At 48.2% G+C, this 23,012-nt stretch overlaps 1 protein-coding gene across 1 annotated transcript in view; it reads right to left on the reverse strand.

Annotated features, from left to right (window-relative positions):
* URB1 (URB1 ribosome biogenesis homolog) overlaps positions 1-23,012 on the reverse strand; it is a 65,199-nt gene that overhangs the window by 38,665 nt on the left and 3,522 nt on the right. The window contains exons 3-14 of the mRNA XM_082654745.1: positions 22,779-22,930; positions 21,776-21,908; positions 17,158-17,254; positions 15,067-15,152; positions 13,390-13,515; positions 11,367-11,491; positions 7,182-7,377; positions 5,498-5,635; positions 2,854-3,027; positions 2,148-2,277; positions 1,289-1,405; positions 4-116 (exon numbers count right to left, since the gene is read on the reverse strand). Coding sequence (XP_082510871.1) covers positions 4-116; positions 1,289-1,405; positions 2,148-2,277; positions 2,854-3,027; positions 5,498-5,635; positions 7,182-7,377; positions 11,367-11,491; positions 13,390-13,515; positions 15,067-15,152; positions 17,158-17,254; positions 21,776-21,908; positions 22,779-22,930 — 1,587 coding nt within the window. The remainder of the gene's footprint in view (positions 1-3; positions 117-1,288; positions 1,406-2,147; positions 2,278-2,853; positions 3,028-5,497; positions 5,636-7,181; positions 7,378-11,366; positions 11,492-13,389; positions 13,516-15,066; positions 15,153-17,157; positions 17,255-21,775; positions 21,909-22,778; positions 22,931-23,012) is intronic.

The raw sequence follows: 23,012 nt of genomic DNA on the forward strand, positions 1-23,012 counted from the left end.
TACCTGGGCCTTTAACCACAGAAACTTGCTGGCGGGCAGTGCCAGGGCCACCTTGAGAACAAGGTGCTGCAGGGTGACAGGCACCTCCTCACGCAGGCCCTCCTCTGAGATGACGCCTGTGGGTGGGAAAGACAAAGACAGATGAGACATCGGGGGTGGGGGGCGGGCGCGGGGGCCCAGCTACTGCCGCCCTGGCCACGAGGATGGGACAGGGAACTGTCCAGGGAACTACGCACAAGACGTGGGGGTTCCGCTCGTCCTTGTCCTGCAGTCACCCTCACGCAGGCTGTGCCCAGTCTCCTGCCTACACACCTCACTGACACATCCCCCCCGTCCCAAGGTCTATCCAAATCTTTCACCAAAGAGTGGGGGTGCTGCATGCCCTTCCCTGCACTCGGCCCACATTGACCTCTTTCTACAGCTCAAAGCCCCCAGTGCACACTGCCCTCCAGGTACAGTCTCTCGTGAGTGTGACCCCTGGTGCGGGGCACAGGCCTTGCTCCCTAGACGGCAAGCATCTTGCGCACGGCCTGCGGCCGCCTGGGTCTGAGACAGGGTCCTCAGCCTCTGGCCTGATTTCTGGGTTAATCCTTTGCTCGGGAAGGACGTGGTACCAGATGTTAAATGGCCACTTTATAGTAAATCTCATACTCTCACAGCAAGAGAACTTTTTGCCTTTAAACCATCAAGAAGTTAACTACAGCTTTTTGAATAGGATTATTTCAGTAGCTTATATAAATTCCAAGAATGATATTTCCGCAAGTCTTCCTCCGTAGGCCCAATTACAAAGTCAGTTCTATTAGACAAACTTTTCCATCAAGGAAACGTGGCCAGACAAGCATAATGTTACTTTTACAAGATGCGGTTTGAACTTCACTGGGTAAAATACGAGTAACCATGTCAGAAGTGCCTGTGCATGAACGGGACCTCCTTCTCAGGGGCTTCATTTCTGCACCCCTCTTCCTTTGCAAAGAGGCTTTAGAATTAACATCACATAATCTCATCTGTCTATCACCCACGGCAGGCAACTCAGCCTGGCTGGCCTCTCCCTTCTCTCTTGAGGCTGCCAAGTGTTCATCTGATATCTCCTTAAGGAAGACCAGCTATTTAAAACACATTGGTCCAGATGAAAACAGCCCGGCTGGTGGATCACACACGCCGGCCACAGTGCCCAGCAGCCTTCCCGGTCCTCGGCGCCGGAGCCTCTGCTCCAGTTTACCCACACTTCCTTCCTTCACCCCCACTGGCAGGACCAGCGGAGGGGCGCCCACCATCCCTCGAGACGCACCTTTCAGGAGCTTGCTGAAGTCAAAGTTGTACTGCATGACCACGTGCGGGACCACCTTCTGGTAGAGGCAGATGACCTGGAGCAGGGCGGCTTTCAGAAGAATGGTTTCTGCATCATCTGAACCAGAAGTAAACAGCTTGAATCAGGAAACACGCTTGCTCTCTGTCCTCAATCAGTGAGCGATCGAACCACCCGTGACCCATCACGGTCAACTGTATGTGGAACACTGAGGCTGCAGACAGAGCCCCATGGAGCGAGGTTTAAGGAGTCAACGTGGTAAAAATCAAAGCTGTTCAAACAGGCTGGGTCTAAATCCCGATTTCACAGCTGTGAACTCGGACAGGGTAAAGCTACTCTGTCTCTCTGTGCTTCCGCGTCCTCGTCTGAAAAATGGGGACACGCAGCAGTGCCCACCCCTACAGGGCCGCGCAAGGATGAAACAGGACAGAGATATAGACGTGAAGCCCACCGCTTCACCAGTGACAAGGTCTCAGTCAACACATCTTATTTCCAGGGGGACCATGTAGCCCACCGCCATCCGCAGAACAAGAGAGAGGCCTCCTCCCTCACGGAAAGGCCAGAGCACATCGCACCCATCATACAAGTTTTTAGAGAGACACAGTGCTTGCATAAATCTTAGGCACGTTTCTAACGGATGTTAAAACTCAATGTACAGAAACAAAACACAAAAAACTCAATGTACAATGCCATGCTCATTCTTCTCCCTAAGCAAAGAAGGACACAGGATTCATTCAGAGCCAGAGAGGCCTTCACAAGTCCCTCTAGATCAGCCCCTCTGGACAGGAGGCTCCCAGGCTGCCTGTGTCAGTGGTATCTGCAAACAGAAGAGGCCCCTCACCGCTCTGGGGAGCCACGCAGGTAGCAGGGGTCTTGTTGCCCCTTTTCTTTGCTTTCTCGTCATCCTGTTCTGTCTCCTGCTTCCTAAGTGACTGCCAGACCCACACGATGGCATTCAGATCTGGTAAAATCTAAAAGGGAAAACAAAGAGACAAAAAACCAGTCACCTTTAAAAGGAAGAGAAACAAATGAACGGAACCTACTAACAAGGAGAAGCAAAGAACAGAGGAGAGGGGCCAGCACGTGCAAGTGTGTGTGTGTGACCGAAAGAGGTCCCAGCCTCTGGGAGCTCTGGTTTGGGGTATAATTCCCAGAACTGAACACTGTAAGAATTTGGTGAAAACACAGCACCAATCATTAAAACAAACCCCTGAAGACTTGTTCACCGGAGCCAGACACTGGGAACCAAGAAACTCATCCTTACGTCCGGCTGGGGGTACCCAGTCCAGCAAGCCCCTGGCTCTTCCGGGCAGCCACCCCGTCTGCGGACGCCTGGGCTCCCTGCTCACCAGACCGAGCCCCAGGGAGGAAGGGGCAGGCCACCCATCACTGCGGCCCCAGTCCTTATGGGACCTGAGTCCCAGGGGCGCCCCAACCCCTTCCCTTCACTTCGCACCCGCCCTCTGGGCCCCCAAGCTCGCCTTTTCCCTCTGGTGTGCTCGCCTGTGACCCTGTAAGCAAAGCCCAAGCCTGGCTCCCGGGCCTACCTTGCTCAGGGCTTCTCTGAAGAGCCGCACAAAGTCCTCCATCATCGCGGCCGTGTACACGCCCGACTCCTGCCAGGCCCCTGTATTCAGGCAGTAGTCAATGGTCTTTAAGGCTCTCTCCAAAATGACGGAAATAAGGGACAAAGCTGTGTGTTTCACTGATTTGCTGTCCAGCTGGGAAGAAAAAGAGGTAAATCCAAAAGTGTCTTCGGGCCGCGCTGGTGGACATGGAGCGCCCAGGCCCTGGCCCTCCCCAGGAGCCCGCCGGACCTCTGCACTGTGCAGAGGTGGCCCAGGGACCCTGCCCACTTCACCTCCTGCAGATGTGACCTCAGCAGGTGCCGGGAGCACAGTTACTAAAGGTGGCATCCAATGGTTATTCTTAACTGCTGTTCCACAGTCTGTTTTTGGTAAAGTCTTCCCTGACCACCACTCGGCTCCACAGATTACCTGCCTTGACAACAGCCGAGATCCCACCGGGACCTGACCGGCCTCTGCACTTATCGTCAGGTGGAGAGACGATGGGCAAGGGCACCAGGCACCCGAGTCCGGCCAGCCACCTCTAGGCGCACAGCCTCCACCCCAGGCCCCCCACATCCAGACTCTCTACCTGGATTCAGACAGCCAGGAGGGCCTTCAAAACCCTCACTCGCTGAAGAGGTTCAAGAACCTGTGCTATTACCACAAAGGGGGAAAGGCTGGGCCCCGGCCGGTGGCAGTATGTCCCTGGGCCAGCAGCAGCGAGGATGGGCACTTGGGAGACACGTTCGATCTCAGGCCCAGCCAGCCCAATGCCATCAGTCCCGGGTGACTCCCATGTACAGAGAAGTCCAGGGAGCACAAGCTGGGATGCTGCAGCTTTACAGTCTGGTAGAAACAAGAAGGTTTTCTGACGGGCCTTCAGTGTAATAACAACCCAGGCCCCCAGCACTCCAGCTGGCTGGCGTCTCATTTTACATGGACGTTGTACGCTAAAGCAGTGCTACGTTAAATGTCTTAATCCAATAACCACACCCACCCCATCATCACTTCAAAGGCAGGACCCAAACGAGTGTTACACCCACCAGCTTGGAGCGCAAAGCTTGGTCAACAGCCTGAGACCCTGTCTCCAAACACGTTCTTGTTTCCTGTTTCTAAAACAAGCTCACTCTTTTCTTTCTGATCTAAAATATACGCCATTAAAATTCTGCAGATAACACCGTAAAGAATACAAGAAAAACGTCATTAAAAAACCCCACGCACTCCTAAGTCCACCCCCCAGACACACCTGTCTCTGGTGTCACTTGTACGAACACACTGTCACAGCTCAGAAAGCGCCAGTGACGAGAAGGCGAAGCTGTGGCTTCCCCTCCGCTGGCCCTGGGCCTGCGCAGGACGGCAGCCTCGGCAGGAGAGGAGGCCACGTGCTCTCCCCGCCCCATGGCCACCTCGTCCGGCGGATGCAACACCCCCTAGGGGCACAACCCCTCGCTCCTGAAACAGCGTGACAGGGAGCGAGACAGCCTTTTATATCCCAGACCGGGGTATGTACTGGGGTCAGCTCAAGGGGGGGTGTAAATGCAGCCGGCCGGATTGAAACGATCTTCTACCCGTGAAGAGGCAGCATCAAGACACCTTCCTTTCAACTCTACTTTGCAAGTCCCTGGAATAAGATACCTTGTGCCTCTCACAAAACAGATGGGCAAGCTAGCTGGGGCCTCACCTTGATTCTAGGATTTGGCAACCACAGCAAAAGGCCTTCCTGGCTGGTCCCACCCAGGCCTCTTCCTCTTTACTCCAGCGCCTCCCCACGGCCCCCTGGCCACTCTCAGCACAACCCCTGGATGGGTATCAAGAAATGCTCAGTCCCACCGCACAGTCCAGTGAGTCTTCGCCAATTTACGGTAACTGCCCCCCCACCACCGGAGCCGACCCACCACGGCAGACCCTGGTCCAGCCTGCCTGAAGGATGGGGACTCCACCCACACCGAGGAAAGCCCAGGCCCTGCACTCCTCTGAGCACCTGGTCTCCCCCAGGCGGGTCTCGAGGCAACCTGGGTTTAGGAGGGGCTGGCTGGCCTAGGACCCGTGTATGCCAACAATTCATGGCTGTTCACCTAAGGCCATGATTTATGGTGAAAAATGCAAGGGTCCCTCACAGTGTGGTTTCTGATGGGACTTGGGAACCTTTATGATAAATAATGACATGGACTTGAAGTATCAATTTTTTCCTTGAACATGTCCTCCCCAAACTCCTGCGACAGCTGGTCCTCAAAGTAAATGTTCCCCAGAAAACTTAACACTATTCATTTAACCCACAAAAGAAAGGATTTGCTGGGCAAATTTCAGTCCTGCCCTAACCAGAGCCCCTAAATTGTGAGACTTTAACACATGACATTAGGCTGTAGCTGAGCACGCTTCCCCTCCCACCCTTGGGAAGGCCCAGAGCCATGGAGGGGTCCTGCCGTCCCGGCTCTGTGCTGGAGCAGGGCAGGCACGTGCCTCGGGCCCCAGGGCACCGTCCGCGGGCGAGTGGACACATGGAAAGCCTCAGAGGCTCTGACAAAGCACGAACCAGTGCATGCAGGCCGGTATTCTCGGCACAGTCCCCAGCACGGCCGGTGGGGCAAGCGGGAGAGAGTCTGGAGGCAGGGTCCCCACTCACGTTCAGTGCTTGGGTGAACATGATCTTATTGCACACCAGGGGCACGGTGGTCACCATCACCATGGCCAGGAGCCGGGGAAGCGGGATGAACTCTCTGGTCTGAAACGCCCGGGAGATGTCTGGCTGGGCAGCGTAGATCTAGGGAAGGGAGAACAGAGAATGAGCTGGTGGCGGAGGTTAGCTTTCAAGCCTGAGTCTGTCTAATTGTAGGCACCCAGCAGTAAAGCCGCTGCAGTGAAACAATTCCAGTAATACAGGTCCAAGGCTCGCCACAAGGTCTGGAATATTAACCCCAAAATCCACTTGTTAGAGACAAGTCGGGTCATGAGACTGTTACTGGGGACAGCGACCTTCAAAGGAGAGCCTGGTCTGTGGTCTGGGGAGCCTCTTAAAACCTCTGATGGCAAGCAAGTCACTGCTAGAACTCACAACCGGATTATCTACTCACCAGTTACTGCACTTGGCAGGCACCTAACAAAGTATGTCATCTTTTCAACACTTCATGACAACACTTTGGCGTAGGGATATTTTATATCAAGATAAAACATGTTTACAGATGACAAAACTGGACCTCGATGAGTCTAAGTAATTTCTCTAGGGCCATGAGGCTAGAAGACAGAGAAGTAAGGACTCCCATCCTGCCCTGCGACAGCCGTGCACCTGCCCCTGCCCCTCCGGAGAGCAGCGGCAGGGCAGCTCCCGACAGGGGTGGTGGCCACAGGGATACCGTCACCAAAGTGGGGGGCAGAGTGCCTCCTTCTTGTCCCAAATACACACTGGGAGGGAATTCCCTGGTGGTCCAATGGTTAGGACTTAGCGCTTTCACTGCCAAGGGTGCAGGTTCGATCCCTGGTAGGGAACTAAGATCCCGCAAGCCACGTGGTGTGGCCATAAAAAGAAAAAAAAGCGAACACCCAAGTACACGCTGGGACCACCGCACACACAGGCATTCAAGGAAAATGAGGGACTATGTGAATAAAAGTTTGTTTTACAGGTAACCCCATGCCCAGGTCAAAGCACAAGAAAATAATCCCAGGTGTGTCACCATTAGGCAGTCCATAAATCAGAGAGAGAGAGAGAGAGAGAGAGACAGAGACAGAGAGAGAGACACAGAGAGAGAGAGAGAGAGGAGAGAGACAGAGAGAGAGACAGAGAGAGAGACAGAGAGAGGTGAAGCGAGCCGGGCAGTGCTGCCTAAGAATCTGTAGCAGACACTTCCTTTGGTAGATGAGGGGAGGTTGACACCTATGATCAGATGGAAATGAATTCATATCCACTTGAACAGACCACAAATTCACAGCTTATTTCAAGTTGTTCTAAGTACCTGAAATGGCAATCTTTAAAAACTATTGTACAGTTCAGACATTTCACTAATTCCAGCCCAACTGTGCCAAAACTCATCAAGATCTCACTCTGAGCAAAATCTGGTTGAAGAAGATGAAACTGGCTCAACCGATTCAAAAGCATAAACCTCAAAATTCAGCTCAGTGAAAAGTCAAACGTCCTTAGAGGATAAAGACACCAAATTAGCATCATCTAAAATACGCCCCGAAGAACGGCTGAAGGAAGTTCCTCACCCTGCAGAGCTTATCAGAATGTCACTCACCCCTCACCGCTACCAACTCCTCACACCCACCCGCCCACGACCCCATCTTGCAGACTTCGAAATGCCCATAGCCTTCACCTTGTTTAGCAGTTTGATGTTACTGGACCAAGTGGACTGCACCCTTGGGAGAAAGGAAAACGTCACTTCCTTGAAGTACTTGTTCAGTAAGTCCGGGCACACTTTCAGAATGTTCACCACAAGTTCAGCGACCAGCTCATCGTCTGCTGCAGTTTTCAAACCCAGCAGGAAGTGCAGGAGAGTCAGGTTTCCTCCTCTGCCAGGGAGAGAGAGAAGAGAGAGGGGGGAGCAGGGAGTCTTCACAAAGCACTGAGAGCTCAGGATGACAGGGGTAGCTCCGCTCAGTAAACACGGCTGTGACACAGTGATGGGCAAATTTCATTTCTGGTGAATTTCCCTCCCAGCAGAAAGTGAGATGTTTTCATGGTCTGTAGGGCTCCCACTCTCCACCAGAGGGCCTGAACTTCACCCCTCTACTTCTGAGTGGCTGAAAAAGTCTCTACCTTGTTCTGTTCCCCACCTCTCCTTCCCTCCCTTGAGTTCCAGCTGACTTTTAAAGAAGAGGAAATTTAAAAATTTTCTTTTGTGATTTTACTGACCACTTCCCTCCAACCACACACAAAAAAGCACATATGTAAAGATGTATGTGTGCGTTAAGTATAAAAATACAGAGAACGCATTTTTCTTTTAAAAGGATTACGGTTGGGCTTCCCTGGTGGCACAGTGGTTGAGAGTCCGCCTGTCGATGCAGGGGACATGGGTTCGTGCCCCGGTCCGGGAAGATCCCACATGCCACGGAGCGGCTGGGCCCGTGAGCCATGGCCGCTGAGCCTGCGTGTCCAGAGCCTGTGCTCTGCAATGGGAGAGGCCACAACAGTGAGAGGCCTGCATACCACAAAAAAAAAAAAAAAAAAGATTACGTTTTTTTCCCCATGAAGTGCTCACAAATTGCCACAGTCCAGAGTGCCACAAAATTATTTCTAAAACTCAACCACATGGCACAGAGTCCTTCTATGGGTTTCTGCTTCCTCTGTTTCTAGCTAATTTCAAACTCCTACGCTTTCACTTCACAGCCAAAAGAAGCTAATATAGGGGGAATAATCCACTGTATGAAAAGAGTCAAAACTTGTCCCAAAGTAGTTTTCAAAAATATAAGAAGATGATAAAAACAGGAAAACCGAGACATTAAAACTTCGAGAAAGGGAGCACCTGGCCTAGGATCTACATGGCCAAGTAGGTTTTACCCCCAGATACCTTTTAAGAAAAGATGCCTTTTCATATCTGCTTGTCCCTGGGAAGTCATAATATCCAGAAAAAAATCAAAATTTGCCTCATCGGCGTGTCATGTTGATGGCTTCTGGGATCACCACTGTTTTGCAGCCCCTTATAAACTGACCAAAACTAAGATGCAATATGACACTTTACAGACAATAAAAATTTTTCAAAAATTGAATTAGAGGGCTTCCCTGGTGGCGCAGTGGTTGAGAGTCTGCCTGCCGATGCAGGGGACATGGGTTTGTGCCCCAGTCCGGGAGGATCCCACATGCTGCGGAGCTGCTGGGCCCGTGAGCCATGGCCGCTGGGCCTGCGCGTCCGGAGCCTGTGCTCCGCAACGGGAGAGGCCACAACAGTGAGAGGCCTGCATACCGCAAAAAAAAAAAAAAAAAAAAAAAATTGAATTTAGAGTATAATTTTGATCAGAAAGCTATCCTTTAAAAAGCTTACAATTCTTAATAGGAAAATATCATGAGCAAAACATAGTTTGTGCTTTCAAATGCATGGAATGTTAAATTTGCAAAGAGTGGGACTTCCCTGGGGGTCCAGTGGTAAAGAATCCACCTTACAGTGCAGTGGACATGGGTTCGATCCCTGGTCAGAGAACTTAGATTCCACATGCCACGGGGCAACTAAGCCCATGTGCCACAACTACTGAGCTCGCATGCCTCAACTAGAGAGCTCACGTGCCACAAACTACAGAGCCCACGTGCCCTGGAGCCTGCGCCACAACTAGAGAAGAGAAAACCCAGACGCCGCAACTAGAGAAAAGCCCGTGTGCCGCAATGAAAGATCCTGCGTGCCGCAACTAAGACCTGACGCAGCCAAAAATAAATTAAAAGAAAAAAGGTTTACCTAGAAACTTAAAAAAAAAAATTTGCGGAGAGTGCCAAAAATACTAGACACACACACAATTTTAATGAACGATGTAATAAAATGAATAGCATTTAATTCAGCGTTTGCAACACGTGCCAGGCACTGCTCGAGGCAGTTACCACACACTGCCTCTCTCTGAGGTGGGCACTAATTGTATTCCCTTTTTACAGATGAGGCAACATTGGCAGAGAGGAGCAGTAACCCGCTGAGGTCTCAGAGGCACTCCAGAAACTGTTCTCTGAACCTCCACAGTAAGGCTCAGCAAGCTCTGGCCCACCACCTGCCTTTGTCAATAAAGCTTTATTGGAACACAGTTACACCCATTTGTTTATTTATAGCATGGCTGCTTGGGTACCACAATGGCACGGCTGAGTGGCCACACTAGGGGCTGTATGGCACACTAACCCTAAAATACTTACTATCTGGACCTTTAGAGAAAAAGTTTGCCAACTCTTGCCTACACTGTGATGCCTCACTTTCAATGCCTACTACGTGCCAGGCAGGCACACAGGGATTCAAAACAGACTAGTCGTAGGCTCTGGGGATTCAAAACAGACTAGTCTCTGTTCTCACCAATTCTTGCCTATTGGGTAATGAACAAGCAAATAAATAAATATGCAAGATGGTGATAAGTCACCATCAGAAGCAAGGGCCAGGCGAAAGGACAGTGACAGTGGAAGGACTGTCTCAGAAGAGGGTGCCAGGGAAGGCCTCTCTGACGTGGCGACATCTGCACAGAGACCTGCAGGAAACGCGGGAGCTTTACGACCACTGGGAAAGGAGGCATTTCAATTTTCTCAAAGCTTTCCATTAACACCCCACAAACAAAACTCCCTTCCTCTCTCCTAAGCACAAACATTTGTCTTTTGCCCGTGGCTGAAAAGATTTTACATAAACCATAGCTTATTTAAACACAACCACTAGTTGATTCAATATGCTCATTAAATGATCATCTATTTTATGGGTCTCCTTAATAGGGAAAAAGAGCCTTTTTAGCATGGTGTTATATTACATTAAGACTCAAAAAGTCTGCTCTTACATTTCAGCAAGAAATCAAGCTTACTCTCACTGATGAGAGAAAATTTACAACATCACCAAAACAAAATTAAAAGAAAAAGGAATGACGGCAAGTTAACTCATAATAATCACAGAATCAAAACAAGTTCAAAGCCACAAGCAGGGAAAAAAATCCCCACCAAATTAATCCCATTATGAGGGATCAGTCATCTTCTGACTGGTTGAAACCGAATCAAACCATCTCTATCCTTATAATAAAACGTCAAGGGGGTAAAACTAAGGGTCATTCATAATGACCAGAAAATATGTCCCATGTTCTTAATTGTCAAATGGGCAAAAAGCAGGTTAATGAACAATATATCTAACGGTAGGCCGTTCTGGTTTAAATATTAATAACGTGGATATGTATTATAGGTCTATGACTCTAAAGAGACAGTCCAAAAGAACATAATCTAAATCATTAGCTGTGGACTTTGTTTCCTTACTGATGAAATGTTATCATAATGGTGAAATATGAAATAAAACGTAAAAACAAAACTGTGAAATCCCAACTCATCAGCAGCTGACCCCGAGGAGACGAGGGTTGTGTAGCTGTCACAAGTGTGGGCTGGGAACCAGATCTCCTAGGTTCCAGTCTGAGCTCTGCCACTTTCAGGGTGAGTGGCCTGCCCTCTGTGGGCCCATTTTCCTCATCTGCAAAACTGGGGTAGCAACGGTACCTACCTAGGACTGCCGTGAGGCATGAGAGGGCACCCCATCTCTGGGAAGGAGGAGGTAACAGAATTATTCTCAGATCCAGCTGACACCTAGTTGCCGGGTGAACACACACAGCACCTTCCCGGGTGAGACACCTCACACTGAGTGTCTGAGTCAACTGCTACCCTGAGACTCTGCACACAATGAACAGCAGCCTCTGGGTCCTATCCTGAGTTCATCCCTAAAATGAGTCAGATAACGCCTAAAATGCTAGTTCTCACCCACTACAGTTCCGTTATTTAACAGAGTTCCACTGTAAGCCACGTATGTGATGACCTCTGAGAACTCACACTCGGGATTCACACGGGCATCACACTTTACCTGCCGAAGGTACCAAGAGACGCGTCATAAAAATTAATCCCATGCTTGAGCGAACAGCAGAGATCCATCAGGAAGTTATGAACAAGCTCCCTCACCATGGTTTTCCCTGCGTCTTCGGCAGAAGTCTACGAGGGTTTCAAAGAAATTCAGTGAAAATCCCAAGTTCATCAGTCTTACGAACAACTACAGGGTAAAAACTGGACAATATCACATGCCTAATGGCAACTTAGAAAACATTTGGTGTAATTCAAAAACAAAAAACCCCACCAAAAAACAGAAACACCAATCAAAATTTAAAAATACTCTTATATGTGGAATCTAAACAAAATAAATAAATAAAACAATAACAATTTTTTAAAAAAGCTCACAGATACAGAGAACAGATTAGTGGCTGCCAGAAGTGGGGGTCAAGGGGGTGGGAAAAACGGGTCAACTGCGGTTTTCTGTTTGTTTTTTACTTTAAATAAATTGAATTTAAAATGTTCTTTTTAAAGTTGAACAAACAGGGAGTTGCTGGAACAAGAAACTACAGATAACTTGAGATTTTCTGTCATCTGTTACTGTTTCCAAGCACTTCACAGTAATTCTTACAGCAGCCCCGTGAGGCTGGCAGGGCAAACATGATGACACCCATCTCACGAATGAGCAAACTGTGGGAGAGACAGCTGAAGTCATCACTGAGTCAGGAAGTACACAGCACATCAGTATTAGGATCCCCAGCACTAAACAGTCTCTGTTTACAGCATATGCTTTAAATAGAACATTTTTTCTAAGCTTTTTCTTGCTTCTGCATTGTGATACTGCGACAGAAGAAATAAATATTTGGTCATCGTCTCCAGTTCCTGGCACAGAGCTCCTAAATCCCTCAGAATCTCCTAGGTGATAGGGGCATCTTTCATTTTAATGAGGCAACCCTTAATGGGCCCCAGGAGAGCTTCAGGATGGGGTCTGGATGCCAGAGTGTAACCCGTAATGAGAGCATCACTTAATTCCGATTCTGAATGTCCTCACCTATAAAATAGAACCATTAAAAAAAAAAAAAAAAATCGGGACTTCCCTGGCGCTCCAGTGGTTAGGACTCCGCGCTTTCACTGCCTTGGGCCCGGCTTCCGTCCCGGGTCGGGGAACTAAGATCCCACAAGCCACATGGCATGGCCAAAAAAAAAAACTCTTAAGAGGGGCAAGTTTAAACCTGTATTTTTAAACAAGCTTATGAATGACTTAATTTCTCTTGCTCTTTTGAATAAAATTCCACATTTGGGAGTGTTGTTATTAAGCCCCTGAGGCTTCCTGGTTATAGAACGTACAAAACGTGTCCAAAACAAGAGGACATAGGCAAGTCGTGGAGATAAAAGGAAGCAAAACAGTGGGCTCTTGAGAGGGAAAGTATCATAGAGTTAACAGGAAGCCTGAGCCTTCATGACTCTGGCCAAGTCCATGTTCAGAAACACCCTGAGGAAACTCAAAATGAGGAGAAATAAAAAGTTCACTGGCTTTGGGTCCATGTGAGAGCAACTGTTCTAATTTAGCACTTGTTACAAAGTCAACTCCACATGTCAGTAGGTGAGGAAATTGAGGCTCCCTAGGTACTTAGGATCCTGAAGTAGAAGCAACAGGCCTTGAAACTCCAACTGCTGGAAAAGTGTGAAAAGAATGGATGGGAGAGGAGAGGTAAGTGAGGCGGGAGAGGCAGCAGGGATCAACCCTGTACGTCTACCGTGCAAGCTGTAGGGAAAATTCAGATGCCACACAGCTAAAGGGAATAATGGTTTTCACATTTAAAAAAAAAAGTTTAATATCATGATACCTCAGAGATTAGAAAAAAATCTTATTGTAAAAAAGAAAATTTTTTTTTAAATCATATTGCATCTGAGTTGGGAATTAACATAACCACAAGCCAAAAGAAACATCAAATGGGGGGACTTTCTTGAAGGCAGGCGTATGTTGTCGATTCTTCAGTCTCCCGGCTCTGGGTATCACACACTTAACAGTGAGGCCAAGCGAGAGTCAAAAACGACTGTACCTCAACGTTCTCCAGGCTCACGTCGACAATCCCCTTCCAGCTGTACAGAGACGCTATGTGGTTCAGTACTTGCCCGGTAAAGAAATGCACCTTCTGGGTTTTTGTGATATTTTTATTGTGAACTACCTAAAAACAAAAAAACAAATGAATCTGAAGGAAGCTGATTTTTAAAATCGTGTTTATTGGATTTCGTCATTATAAAAATAATGTAGGCCTGTGGCAAAATATTTAGCCAGAAAAAGAAAAAACGTAAAGAGAAAATTTCACCAGTATTGCCACCACGCTAGGATACTCACAGCCCACATTTGGGTACATTTCCTTTCTGCCTCCCTGTCCCCATCAACCACACAAAACATACGTGCGTATGTGTTAGGTTCTTGTTGGGGTGGGGTTCTTTTGGCTTCTTTGAGAATATATTTAATTATAGTTTTGTGCCTGCTTCTACTTAATGCAGAATGAGCTGTCTCCACATCATTAAAAATTCCTTTAGAACATCACTTTGGGGGCTGAACATCATTCTATCCTATGAGCGACTATAACTTATTTAACCATTTCCCAGGTGTGTATAATTAGGTTGCTTCCAAACTCTGGCTATGATTAGCAGCATCCTTGTACAAAGCCTGCCCTGCATCCCTGACTCTGGACTTGGAATTGCGGCATCAGTTCTCAGCTCCACACAAACCCACCCCCCCAGCTCATATCTCTGAGGGTTTATGTATTTCAAATACGTTCCCCGGGTGATTCTGTGGCAATCCCATCCCTCACTCCAGGTGTACAAACATGTTTAAAACCTCTGACACATACTGCTAGACCTGCTGTCTTCCAGAGGGGTTGCAACACTTCCTCCAGGAAAGTACCTGACTCAAAGCGTCTTTGCTGGCACTGAATATCATTGTTTTGAAAAGTCAATGCCAGTTTGGTAGGTGCAAAGACCTGTACCTCATTACTTGCACTGCTTTGAATCAGGGTTTCTCAACCTCAGCACTACTGACATTTTGGGCCAAATAACTGTTGTGAGGAGCTGTCTTGCGCACTGTAGGATGTTGAGCAGTATCCCTGGTCTCTACTCACCAGATGTCAGTTGCATTTCTCCAGTTATGGCAACCAAAAATTGCCAAATGGCCCGTGGAGGGCAGAACCGCGGCCGGCTGAGAAGCACTAAATACTATGCTGATTAGCCATTTTTACGTGGGCTGCCAGTTCACGGCCTTTTGACAACTATTTATGTTGGGAGGATCATTGAGTTTTTCTAACTGATCATTTAAGGGGCTTCTGTATCAAAGACAGTTATCCTTTCAGCAAGTTTTAAAATTTCTGTCAGATGCATGTAAAAGGCAGAACATGCAAGATAACACAAAATAACATTTTGCCAGGTGAGTAAATGAAGAAGAGTTGTATTTACAGCTCAGTTACCCCAGTGGCTTCCTGTGAAATAGCGGGGAGCAGGGAGCAGCTTTTCTCCTGTTGCGATGAAACAGCAGCCTCGCCTGAACTTAAGTGGTGGCTTCAGTGCCTGTACCCTTCAGGACTGGCTCATCACCACCAAGTTTCTGCTTAAGAAACGGCTTCCCATTCAACCTATACAACAACCCATATAACCTACGATGTTATAGCTCTAAAGTCCTGTAAAACACTGGAGCAAACAAATGACAGGAACATTGATCACCAAAAACGTACCTTCGTTTTCAGTGTGGATAACAAAATATTGATGGTAGAGATCCTATCTTCCTTCATGCCTGAGCTAAAGATGCAAGGAATAAATTCTGAAAGTAAAAGTTTCAAAGCATTAGACTCAAAAATACTTTGAATGAGAACCGATGAGAGACCATTACTGCTTAAAATGTTTGTTTGCTGTACCATTCTTAAAATGGTACAGCAAACAATGCCATTTACTTGCCTTTTTTTTTGTTTTTTAAGTTTTGTCTTTTTTAATTATACAAGTTCACAGTAGGAAAAACTATTTTTGTGACATAGGAAATAAATATCTGAAGGCAAAACAATGACTGAACCATTAAAGTTCAATAGTTCCTTTAGTTCTGTTTTACTTTCCTTTTCTCATTAACTTCGGTAAAGTTAATTTAATACTGACGGTTTCAAAGAGAACGTATGTATGGTACGATTACAGTTTTCCAAAGTTTCTCTCTTCGCTTACACTAGCTCAGAGATGTATTTAAAGTGACGGTCGTCACTTTATTGATTGGTGGTAGGACTTGCTTTCTCTTCATACTTTTGGGATCACCAAGGACTCAGCCTCCACGGCTTGAAGCTGTTATCATTACTAAAATACTGGTGAAAAGCAGCAAAGCAATTATAATTTCTCTTCCTCCATACATGCTTAATGGGCACACATAATTACTACAAAAGCAAATTCATTATTCTTAAAAAAAAAAAATCAGAAAATAGCAGACAGAAATTTAAGATCAACCATAACTCCACTACCCAAAAGTTAACACTGTTGATGTCTGGGTTACCAGTTAACTGTTAACCTTCTGACATATCCATATTCTGTTAAACTTAACTTTTAGTAAAACGGGATCATGCTTTACCAGTTTTATAACTGAGTTTACACCCAATCCTATATCCTTAAAAAATCTGACATCTATATATATATTTCTGCATCATTGTTAATAGCTGCATTCCTCCTTGTGACCAGTCCTCAATTTGCTCAACCCCTTGCTGGTGGGTAGTTAGGAGGAGTCCAATTTTCAGCTAATAAGAAAAAATGTCCCCTAACAAAACCTCTGCTCACATCCTTAACTATTTCCTTAGTATAAATGACTAGATGCGGAATGGCTGGACCAGCCCAACTGCCCTGCAGGAACTTTAACAGAAGTGCATCCCTGCCCCTTTAGCAGCATGGATGGATAACCCCAAATCAGTGTCCTTTATTTAATAAATGGCCAGGCGCCGAGAAGACCCAGAAGGATTCTGAAGAAACGCCCAGCCCTGGTTGCAGAGGGCATCCCACACGGGCCCGGCAACGAGCAGGACGTGTCCACTGCACCACACAAAGGAGGCATCGCCTCCAAGGGGCCGCTGCCCAGACCAGGGCGACGACATCCTGGGAGCAGGACCCGCACCTGCTCGTAAATGGTCTCTGCAGCTCGTTCCGGAGGGGGCTCTGGGCTCCCTCGCTGGGGGAGGTGGGGGAAAGGCTGGCGGCCCCACGCTGTCCCTCCCCCGACAAGTGCCTGGGTCCCAGCCGGGACACCAGCTCCTCATCCCAGACAGGGCGTGATCCCGGGGGATCTTACTGGACAACTGTCCTCTCTGCGCTGCCATTCACAGTCTTGATAAAACACAAGTAGCCCTAATAGATTAAACTACGCCAAGCCTCGCTCTAGAGACACTGGCATCAGAAGGTGGTACTGTTGGAATTCTCTGAAGCTCTACTACTAATATTCTGGTAACACTAGGCATTTTTTAAAAACACAATTACTAAGAAACGCAGGGTAGCCACGGCTATGAATCCATGTACTTTCTGGAACCATAAAGCCTCCTTTGTCTGCATGAGTCTCTGAAGTGTGCACGTCTCCTTTGTTAGGCCTGCTCAGCAGCCAGCTAGCGAAACAGGGATATCTCTGTCCGCACTGACCAGCGGTATCAAAACTGCACTGACCAAAGTCTTGCGCCACACACACCCTTTACCCTAGTGTACACGGCAGCTGCGAAGCCTGCAGACTTTTATTAACCTGCAAAATGCTCTGTGGTAGGTTTTTCAAAACAATCACAAGCAGGCTGTGCCCCGAGACAAAGAGACACACCTACCTTTCAACTCCAGCACTTGTGCGATTGTGCTATCGTCGCCTGCGATCAAGAAGGAAAGAGCGAACTGAATGTAGGCCAGCCGGACGTCGTGCACTCCCTGGGGGCAAAGGAGACCCGCATGTCACGTGCATATCCACACACACACACACACACCCCCCCCAGGGAAGTAGGGACACGCAGCAGGCACGCCCCGCCCGTCCCAGTATCACAGAGGCCTCCCGGGCTTGTGCCATTAGCGGGTCTAAGTCTAAAACCACTGGTCATCTCTTTATGTAGACAAAGGGTTATTTTCTTTGCTCTTTCCCCTCTATTTCTCCTTCTCTTTCAAACTCTCTCTAAATACAGAAGTACAGGTCTCCCCTTCCCCGACTGTAATATATACACATTTTTAGTTCCTGGATCACTTTGGTATAGAGCAGAAGACTCTCAGCCTGTCTGGATATGACCTACTCTTGTGTAATGAAACAATACATCTATGTTTCTGAAAATCCAGAGATAATGGAAAGGCTAGTGCTGATTCTGATGAGACATCAGTGAGGTGACGTCTGGCTTTTATATTATAAATTTATATTATAAATTACAGACGCTGTCTCATTACAAACCCACCATGGCCTTCCCAGGACTGCAATCTGCACTGTCCCGCAGGTATCAGCCACTACCCAGGAGAGCATCCTCAGTGAGGGCCCAAAGGCCATGACCAAAAGACAACACCTCGGGGGAAACCACTAGGGCCACCTGATCAGTCTTCCCTCCCAGTAACTTTAAGACAAACCTGTGTCTCACATTCCTTTTTTACACCCAAAGAACCCACAGCATATGATCATGCAGGTCTCGTCAGCTGGACCAGAACTAGCACATATGCTCAGATCCTCCACTGCTTACACCGAAAACTTTTCCCTATTTCAGTTATTCCAAAGGTACTTTAATTTGATGACAAGAAGTAAGTGAACATCACGGAGAATCACTGCCCTGAATGCCTGAAAAAATTAAGGAGTCTCCGCCTTCCAAGAGTCCCATTCCACTTAGTAGTGGCAGCAGAGGTGGGGGCAGTAGTGATGATGATGATGATGATGGTGATGATGGTGATGGTGGTAATGATGGTGATGATAGTGATGATGATGGTGATGATATCAATAACATTCACTGAGCACTTACTATGTGCCAGATACTATGTCAGACGCTACACATCTGTTATCTCATTTACTCCTTATAACGATCTGAGGTACAGATGCCCACAATACCCATTTTACAGATGGGAAAACTGAGGTTTTAAAAACTTCATTTAAGGTTACATAACTACTAAGTGAGTAAGTACTGGAACTGGAATGATACGAAATACCTGTACAAACACACTGCTTCATGCCCAACTTCACATCTGCCTACAGAGAAGTTCCTTCTTCTCGGGGGTCCCATGGCATTTTTGTTCCACTTTTTCTCAAGGTGCAAGGACCGTAGTTGGCACCATTTAGGCCTCTATGTATTTAATTAATTCTGTCTTGTTTTATTGGATATGTTTCTTCTGGAGAAAAGAACGAGCACCCGACCCCTGGTCTGTAACATCCGGGTGGAGGCCTTGCTCGTTCCTCGTACTGATGGAGTTTATCTCCAACCACGCCACAGAACACACGTCAGCAAGACCTTACAAGATCAATGCTGCTTTATTCCAAATACACTAAGAGCCCCAAACTACCCTCCTGCTCTGGGGACCAACCTGTGGGCCTCTTCACAATATGGAGTTTGGGTACAATGATGGCTGCAGTCTTGAAAGTGAGCTGCACTCCTCAGATTGTCGGCCACGCTCCAGTGCTTCACTCACCAACTCGATGTTAATAAAACACCATTTACACTCAAGATGCCATGACTCAGGCTGAGAGGATGCAAAGGTGACTCAGATACTGCCCCTGTCCTCAGGAAGCTTAAAGTAACAACTGCTCCCAAGCCATCCAGACGTCTCACCGTTCAAACAAACGTGTCACCTAATTCAAGCACAGTTAACTTGTTATCCTGGTCTACGTACACCTTACATTTCAAAAGAATTCTGGCAAAATGCTAAAACTTGCCTTATAAAATTAAATTAGGTTTGATCCTTCCCCAGAGAGTAGGAAAGGTTCCACAAGTTTTAGGGTTTTTTCCTCCACTGAAGTGCTGGGGGTCAGGGCCCTGGGATGTGGCCCCACCTGTCCTTGCAGGTCTTTCTGTCCTGTGCAAACACAGCAGAGTTGGACCAGATCCTCTCAGGGGGGCCTCCAGCGATGGATTCTGAACTGAAACAGAGGTTGGTTCTCACCTGCTGGCATCCATCTCGTATATCCCAGAGAAGCCCAAATTTCAGATTCCTGACATTGTGGAGAACAAAACCCCCGAGACATAGCCCCTGCCCCTCTCCAGCAGCCACCACCAGGCCTCTCCACCTGACCACAGCCCCTCACTGCCCCGGAGCCTCCACCTTCCACCTCCAGCAAACTCCATCAAAGGCAAGAAGGCCACACGCCTACTCTTCATTCCTACCCTGTGAATTCACAGGGTGATTATCCCAGGAAGGAAACATCCTGAACTCTATGGCTTGTTCTGCAAAACACTGTCTAAAATAGACCAAAACATATTTGGTAAAACTGTTCTTGGCACAGGACTTTTAACAATGCTTTCTTTGGATGAAAAAATATTCCTAATCCTCTTTCTTCATGAAGCTTTAATAAGTCCCTCCGAAATGTTAAAAACACTCAAAAAAATTTATCTCCCAGCTTCTTCAATAACTAAATGGCATTAAAAAAAAAAAAGAAAAAGGTGGGGAAGAGGCAGAAAACTCAAAGAAATGAAGAGATTTAAGAAGGATATCAACCAACACAATGTGCGGCTCTTGTTTGGACCCTGATTGGAACCACGAAGTGTAAAGACGTTTCTGAGATAGTCGGGGGAAGCTGAGGCCAGCCTGGGCACTAGATGATGTTGAGAAATTATTAATGGTGTTAGGTACAATGACGGCACCGTGGTTTTGTTGTCTAAAATGTTCTTTCTGTTAGAGACACACACTGAAATATTGACGGTGAAATATATGTGGGATGTGCTGTAATAGACTGCCCCCAAACAACCCAAAAGGTGGGACGGGTGACAGGGTTCGAAGCTGGATGACAGGTACGTGGGAATTCATTGTGCCCCTTTCTCTATTTTTGAATGTCCCTGATATTTCTCATACTAGAAAAATTTTTTAATGTCTAGAAACCATTTCCTACAATATACAGAGTATCTAAGATACTTGATATAAATGATTAAAGGAAGTAAAAACACTTTCATTTCAACAACAACTCCCGTTTCACAGATCAAGAGAGATGTAGAATAACCTGCGAGGCCCTGAGATGAAGCAGCACATGTGCCGTCCTGCAGCTGGATCCAGGCCGGGAAGCCCAGCTTGGGCTCTCCCACACTGTGTCCTGGCGACTGGCGTGTCCACTGACATGTACTTTACTTAGATGGCTGGGCTGGCTGAGGTCAAGACACGGGGTGGGAAAGGGAAGGGATTCTGACAGGTAATTACTGCCAGGCTGATTGCCAGGGAAGACCAAAGAGCCATGATATCTGCCCTAGCGTGCAAACAGCACACACATTCCTTTTATTAGATACGCACTTGGACGCCAGGAGCCATCACTCATTAAATGGAACTTTTGACACATTAATCGTAGTATCCATGAAACCTGGAATTTTTTCCTCAGAGAAAACCTTATTCATAACCGAGGAAAACCCTCAGCACTGTTGTTACCATGATTAACCTTCAGTCCACTACCTGGCAACGCAGAAACTCTTAACCCCCGGGAAGCGCTGGAGAACAAGGTGACGCCTGGCTGCAGGTCACTTATTCTAACGTGGCTCCTCCACCTGGGCAGACCGGGGTGGGCCTCTGTGGCCTGGTCCTGGTGCTCAGGAAGGGGGCGTGCAGCACGGAGCCCGGGCGGCTGTGGCACTGCCACCGGGGCCCCAGCGGGGAGAGTGGACGCACAGACGGAAGAGGCGCTTCGGCAGCCTACAGCTGGCACACGTCGGGCGGATGCCCTTGCACCAGCCTACGAGCCCTGAAACGCGTACTTTTTCCTCAAGAACCTTTCCAAACCCCAGTGAAACTTCTGGAGCCACCAGGGAACTTTTTTTTTTAACAGCTCTCCTGAAAACCAAGCATTCTCTCCGGCACAAGCCAGCCCCTACTCATTATAAGACTTATAATTGGGAGACGCAAGAAACATAGTAAAAAGCCATAAACGTCGTCTTTGATGAGGTCACTGCCTTGGCCTCCCAAGGCTTTTCTACAAAGTGGATGGAACCCGCATGGGAGGACCAGGCCACCACCAGGGCCTCACCACGAGGCGCATGGAGACCGTTTCCACTGCTCTGTGAAGACGCTCACAAGCTACATCACCCTCACAGGCCAGGAAGGCACTGCGATGCTGAGCCCCCAGAGAAGCTGGTGTCGGACGTCCCTGTCACTCGGGCTCTGCAGGCGACCGGACCCTCACCGCCAGCCAGGAGGGAGGCCTCCCGCCCCATCTACGCGAGGACCAAGGCCAGAGAGAGGAGGACACGTGAAACACTTTGGCCCCCTCAAAGGGAAAGGACGCTCGGCACTCCTCACCTTTGAATCCCTCTTGGTCACCAGCGTGTACAAGGTCTTTTTATTCAAATCGAAATGGCTGCAGACGTCCCTGGCAGCCTCTGGACCCTGGGTCACCATGGCGGCCATCAGGTTCAGGCAGGCTCGAGCCATCCTGTTCAGAGACAAGAAGGAAAGCAGGAGTGTCAGGACAGCAGAAACACAAAGCCACCCCCTGAGAAGCAGCTGCACACTTGGCTGTGTGGTCTGCTACCCCCAAACCAGAAAACGGAAGGAAGGAGACATGCAGACACACTCTTTCTTTAAAAAAAACCCTCAGGAAATCTTCAAAGAAAGCTAAAAATCTGAGTTTGAGTAGGATCTAAGAACACAAAAGGCAAGGTCAGAAGAAGATGGCCGCGTCTGTGTCCAGTCAACGGTCATGTATCTGGACCCACATCACCCCTGCCTTTGCAGGGCAAGGCGAACACTTCCGCACAGTGGGCATCCCCAAATGCGAGCTCCTGGCTGCCTTCCCATCCTGCAGTTACCCCAAATTCACGGTTACTGAGCACCAACTACATACTAGGCACCGTTTAGGTGCTGGGAGGATGGCGTTTTACAGGACGGTCAAGGCCTCCACCTGCAGGTACCCAGAATTCTAGGGGAGGGAGACAGCGAGTCGAGACGTCGATTATGGCACACGTATAGCTGTGGATGCGGCGGCCAGAGAGGGCCTCCCTGAGACGACACCTCTGCAAAGCCCTGAAGGCGGAGAGGGAGGGTGCCCGTGAGGACCACGGGGAAGAGCTGTCAGGACAAAAGAACAGGCAGCTTGAAGGAGGTCTCCCAAGACAGCAGGGAGAGCAGCAGGGCAGAAGGAGAGGGCCCGGTCAACAGAAGGAGGGGCAGAGCCACAGTCTTGATGGCCCCGGAAGCTGCTCCGCTCTGTTTGTGAGTGGAGGAAAGGTCAAGGGCACTTGTGGGGCGCGCAAGGCAGACCAAGCCCAAGGCTAGTCCTGCCACGGAAAGGCGGGCAGCTCACCTGTAACCCGAGGCATACAGGGACTCACAGATGAGCTTCATGTGGTTATTCATTAGCTTTTTCACGATGTTGGTCCCCACCACGTGAAAATGGGAAAGGTCACTGGCTGTCCGCAATAATATGGCCTCGAAAACTTGAAATATTAAAAGCATCTGCAAAGACAGAACCAAAATGCTTACGAACCATCTCCTTTCTTTTCCTCTTCTACATATGTTTTCCTCTAGTCTTAGCCAC

This window comes from Grampus griseus, assembly GCF_964374135.1.
Source record: "Grampus griseus genome assembly, chromosome: 5".
Lineage (NCBI taxonomy): Eukaryota > Metazoa > Chordata > Mammalia > Artiodactyla > Delphinidae > Grampus > Grampus griseus.